Source organism: Oncorhynchus mykiss, chromosome 8, assembly GCF_013265735.2.
Source record: "Oncorhynchus mykiss isolate Arlee chromosome 8, USDA_OmykA_1.1, whole genome shotgun sequence".
Lineage (NCBI taxonomy): Eukaryota > Metazoa > Chordata > Actinopteri > Salmoniformes > Salmonidae > Oncorhynchus > Oncorhynchus mykiss.
The window spans coordinates 59,697,237-59,701,083 of NC_048572.1; the positions used below are offsets into that span (position 1 = coordinate 59,697,237).

Genomic DNA, 3,847 nt, shown 5'->3' on the forward strand with positions numbered 1-3,847 from the left:
AGAAACAAAGTGAAGCAATGTTTAATAACCACTCATGAGATTAAATACGTACACCAGTTTTATTGACAAGCTACAATAGTTACACAACAAGTCAAACGTATTTTACAGCAACAAATACCTTCAAAGTAATTCACTATAACATGAAACATTTGCAGTTAGGATGCTGACACCAGAGTAGCATTTTTGGTTTCAATTGACAGTTTGAAGGATTAAACAGGTTCTTATGGAGCACACGGAGGGATAGCTCTTTCCACATGATTCATCGTTCCAGCCGTTTTCAGCTTAAGAGGAAACACGAAATAGAAATTACCTCTCGATGTACACACGAAAAGAGAAAAGTAGGTCACATTTATTTGTTAAACTTGCTCAAAAAAGTTTAATTTGATGAATGATAATGTACCGCCAAAGTTGATCTGAATACATGGCTCTCTGGCACCATTGCGGTTATTCGGCTCCCCTTCAGCCCAGCTCTCGTGATCAAATTTGGAGCCGTCACTCCAGAACCATAGCCTGTCCTGTGTGGAAGTAGTGAGATCTCAGTATCAAATGTTACATGCATTTTAGAAATTGTTCAGCAAGCACAACACTCATGGTCTTTCCTCCAACAAAACGGTAAAAGCCACCACTACCAAAACGTGCAGACTGACAATGGAACTGTTGGGTGAAAAAAATACACAAGTGTTGATACTACAACCACATTTCTAGAAATCCCAAAAATAGAAAAAGACAGCTAGTAAGTTGTTTCTGCGCCATAGCAAAGAGGAAGAGGCGAAGCGAGAAGGGTAACTAAGCCCAAAATCTGCCTTCTCAAGCGGGTAGCGTTTTTCCTGGTCACCAAGCAACTCGTTTTTGTATGGCCGCCAATAAGATGTCGAATTTCATTAACGAAAAACATAATGGCTTATTTGAGCAAATATACGTTTTGTAATGCTTAGGTTGTTACAAGTACTGATACAAGTAGCACACATGACATGCCAGAAACTGAGAAAACCATTTCTCTCGGAATTGTGCCTGTCCCTCGAATCTGCCCGACATTGCAGACTCTTCACATCGTTAGAGGCCAATGGAGTATCTGTGGCAATTGCTCTGGATATTTCGAGATGATCAACTCAAATCTAGACCTACAACCAACAGTATTTATTTTGCTTTTGACAATGACTTCACACGAGGCATAGGTCACATGCCTAAATACTTAAAATCACATATCAGTTTAAAGACATGACATCGGGCCATGTTTTCTTGAATTATGTTTGGTTAAAAGGTAGGCAAGTAACTTCATGCCTACTGTGCCAAAGCAATTTACAGTTATTAAAGTGGGAGTGTGGATATAATGGTAATATCCAAATTCCACGTAGAACTCGAGTTGCGAATGTCAATCTTTCCTCCGCGGTACCTCAAACTGTGGTCATTACCAGCTGAGAAACTGGCGAGTTGATTACTCCTGGCACAGAGTTGTCTGACCAGTGTCTTAACACCTACTCTGAGCTGATGGTTTTATTAGTCTTAAGTATTAAGGCATCTTCACTTTGGGTACCTTTTCCACCTTTGCTTGAACAGCATCAAATCCACCAATCCAGGTAAGAGGGAAACTGCCAGTCGCGACCAACACCACCGCCTGTAGAAATTGGAACTCTTCATAGCTGTGCACAGATGCCAGGTTTGCGCCAAGGTACTTTACAGTGTTGTACACAGGCTTCAGTTTTTCTCCAAGTAACTGACAGTGGCGCTAGAGCAAGCAGTACACAGAGACAAAGACATGTCATAATGGAAGTATTAGTCAGTTGTCCAGTCTGAGAATTTGTCTTCTGGACTCTCAAATATAGGAATTAGTTCATCTCAGTCTTAACCCATGCCTTGAGGGTTCTAATATACAAGAGGGCCCAACTCCACACAATATTGAAAAGCCTATAGAAAATTGCAATTACAGCATATTAAGGGGAGGTTCAGTATTTTACATGAGGCGCCTGTTAAAATAAGGCCAAAGCACCTTTAACTCAAAAAACTAAGTTGACTTCAATTGTAGAAGGTAAGCATTATACCTCTGCATTGGGCCATGTCCTTGCAGTTTTGACAAACATGAAGCAGCGTGAATTAAATTGGAACCAGCCTCTGGGGCATGGGTTTCTTTGGTCTGCTGCAAATCTCACCAAATCATCTGAAAGGAGAAGACAGGGAGGGTTCTGAAATTGCAGCAGACTTTAAAGGATAGTCCAGACTGACCCTTGCATCAAAAATAACATTTGGAGATCAGTCATGCCACACTACAACAAAACATACACAATCAATGATGTAAAGCACAAACTCATTCCACAGAGCGTCTACAGGTTTTCGCTCCTCCCTCGATTGATCAATTTAGGTCACTAATTAGTAAGGAACTCCCCTCACCTGGTTGTCTAGGTCTTCGTTGAAAGGTAAGCCAACTGCAGATGCAAGAGACTCCGTGGAATGAGTTTGACACTCGTGATTTAAAGTGTGAGGCTGACTCTTACTTGCTATGTTCAAAGTCATTCTGTCACCCAGTGTAAAGGCAGCGCTGAGAAGCAGTAGAAGGGTCAACGTCGCCATGGTGATAGTCTCCTGAGAGACACACGAGATAAGCCATCAGTGTTTCCCCAACCTCTCCTCAAGTACCCCAGCAAGTCCACTTAACACATTCAACTAATGAAGGGCTAAGGAATACCAGGAATCATCTCTTCCACCACAGAGTAGATTAGCCTGGCACACGGGAATAAGGAGAAGTCTATGCTCTTGGGTTCTCCCCAAAACAGCACCCTAGCTAACTAACCCCGATGCATGGCACACCTAGTAAGTCACCTTTTTGCAAATTAAATTGGCTGGTAAAGTACATTTTTCTAGAGCAGGAGACTCAACTTGCCTGGCATGAGCTACCTTTTTTTAATACACACGTCGCACACGTTCTGGCAAAAGACACAGTAAAATGGGTAATAAACTACTAAAGGGGCCCTATAAAAAAAGCTGTGATTTTAAACCCCAAATTACAGCCATTTTCATAAATGTTCTCAGTTCAATTTCCTGGTTTGCCACTCAATTACAATTGGTAATGGAGAACAAAATGTAATGTTCTGAGTCCATGGCAGTGCTTAAATCACATCAGAATACCATTTATTTTATGTCTGGAAGAAAAGTAACACATGAGAAAGCAATGCGTGGTCGAATGTGCCAGTCTAGCAATGGTTCTGTATTGCCAATTGCTGCTCATTTCATGGCAAGGTTTGCAAATAACAATAGATACAATTTCTATACTTTTGACAAGTATACCTTGCAGTTAATACTTAGTCGTGAAAGAATCTGGCAACCCACTAGGCATCAACTGGCTACACAGGGAGTGAGCGACAGACAGGGCAATATTGCTGGAAATTAATTGGCAGATATGGTTTTAAATGTGACGTTTTAAGCCAATAGTTGACTAACCAGAGGTGGGATAACGTCAAGTCGCGTTGATTTAGTAACTTGCAGTGTCTGATACTTGAGATTTGTTTGACAGTTGTTTGACACGTGAAAAAAATCTATTTTAAAAATCTGAATTGTTTGGCAAACTACTATGACCTGTTGGAGACCCCTGTCCTATGTAACGCACTACATTTGAATAGGGTCACATATGCCCGATGGGTACTGGTCATAAATTACCATTTGGGATGAAAGCAGATACAGTACTAGATGACTATGTTGAACTCTCACCTGTAGTCTGGTCATGTCAGCGCTCTGTTTGTGAGTTGAGTTCTACTGCTTCCTGCTCTCCTTTTTTAAGGACCCATCCAGTCAGACCCCTCCCTCTCTCATCCTTTAACCGGTCAAATAATCAACTAATCATCAAGCTTTTATCATT

General features: G+C 41.2%; 1 protein-coding gene across 1 annotated transcript; it reads right to left on the reverse strand.

The window, feature by feature from the left end:
- Positions 1–3,847, reverse strand: LOC118965535 (ladderlectin-like). Its single transcript, XM_036985820.1, has 6 exons — positions 3,700–3,847; positions 2,490–2,577; positions 2,040–2,155; positions 1,535–1,726; positions 401–515; positions 1–281 (listed from the first exon to the last, which is right to left on the reverse strand). Exons 1-6 carry the CDS (start codon positions 3,712–3,714, stop codon positions 190–192), a joined length of 618 nt encoding a protein of 205 aa, XP_036841715.1. The 5' UTR covers positions 3,715–3,847; the 3' UTR covers positions 1–189.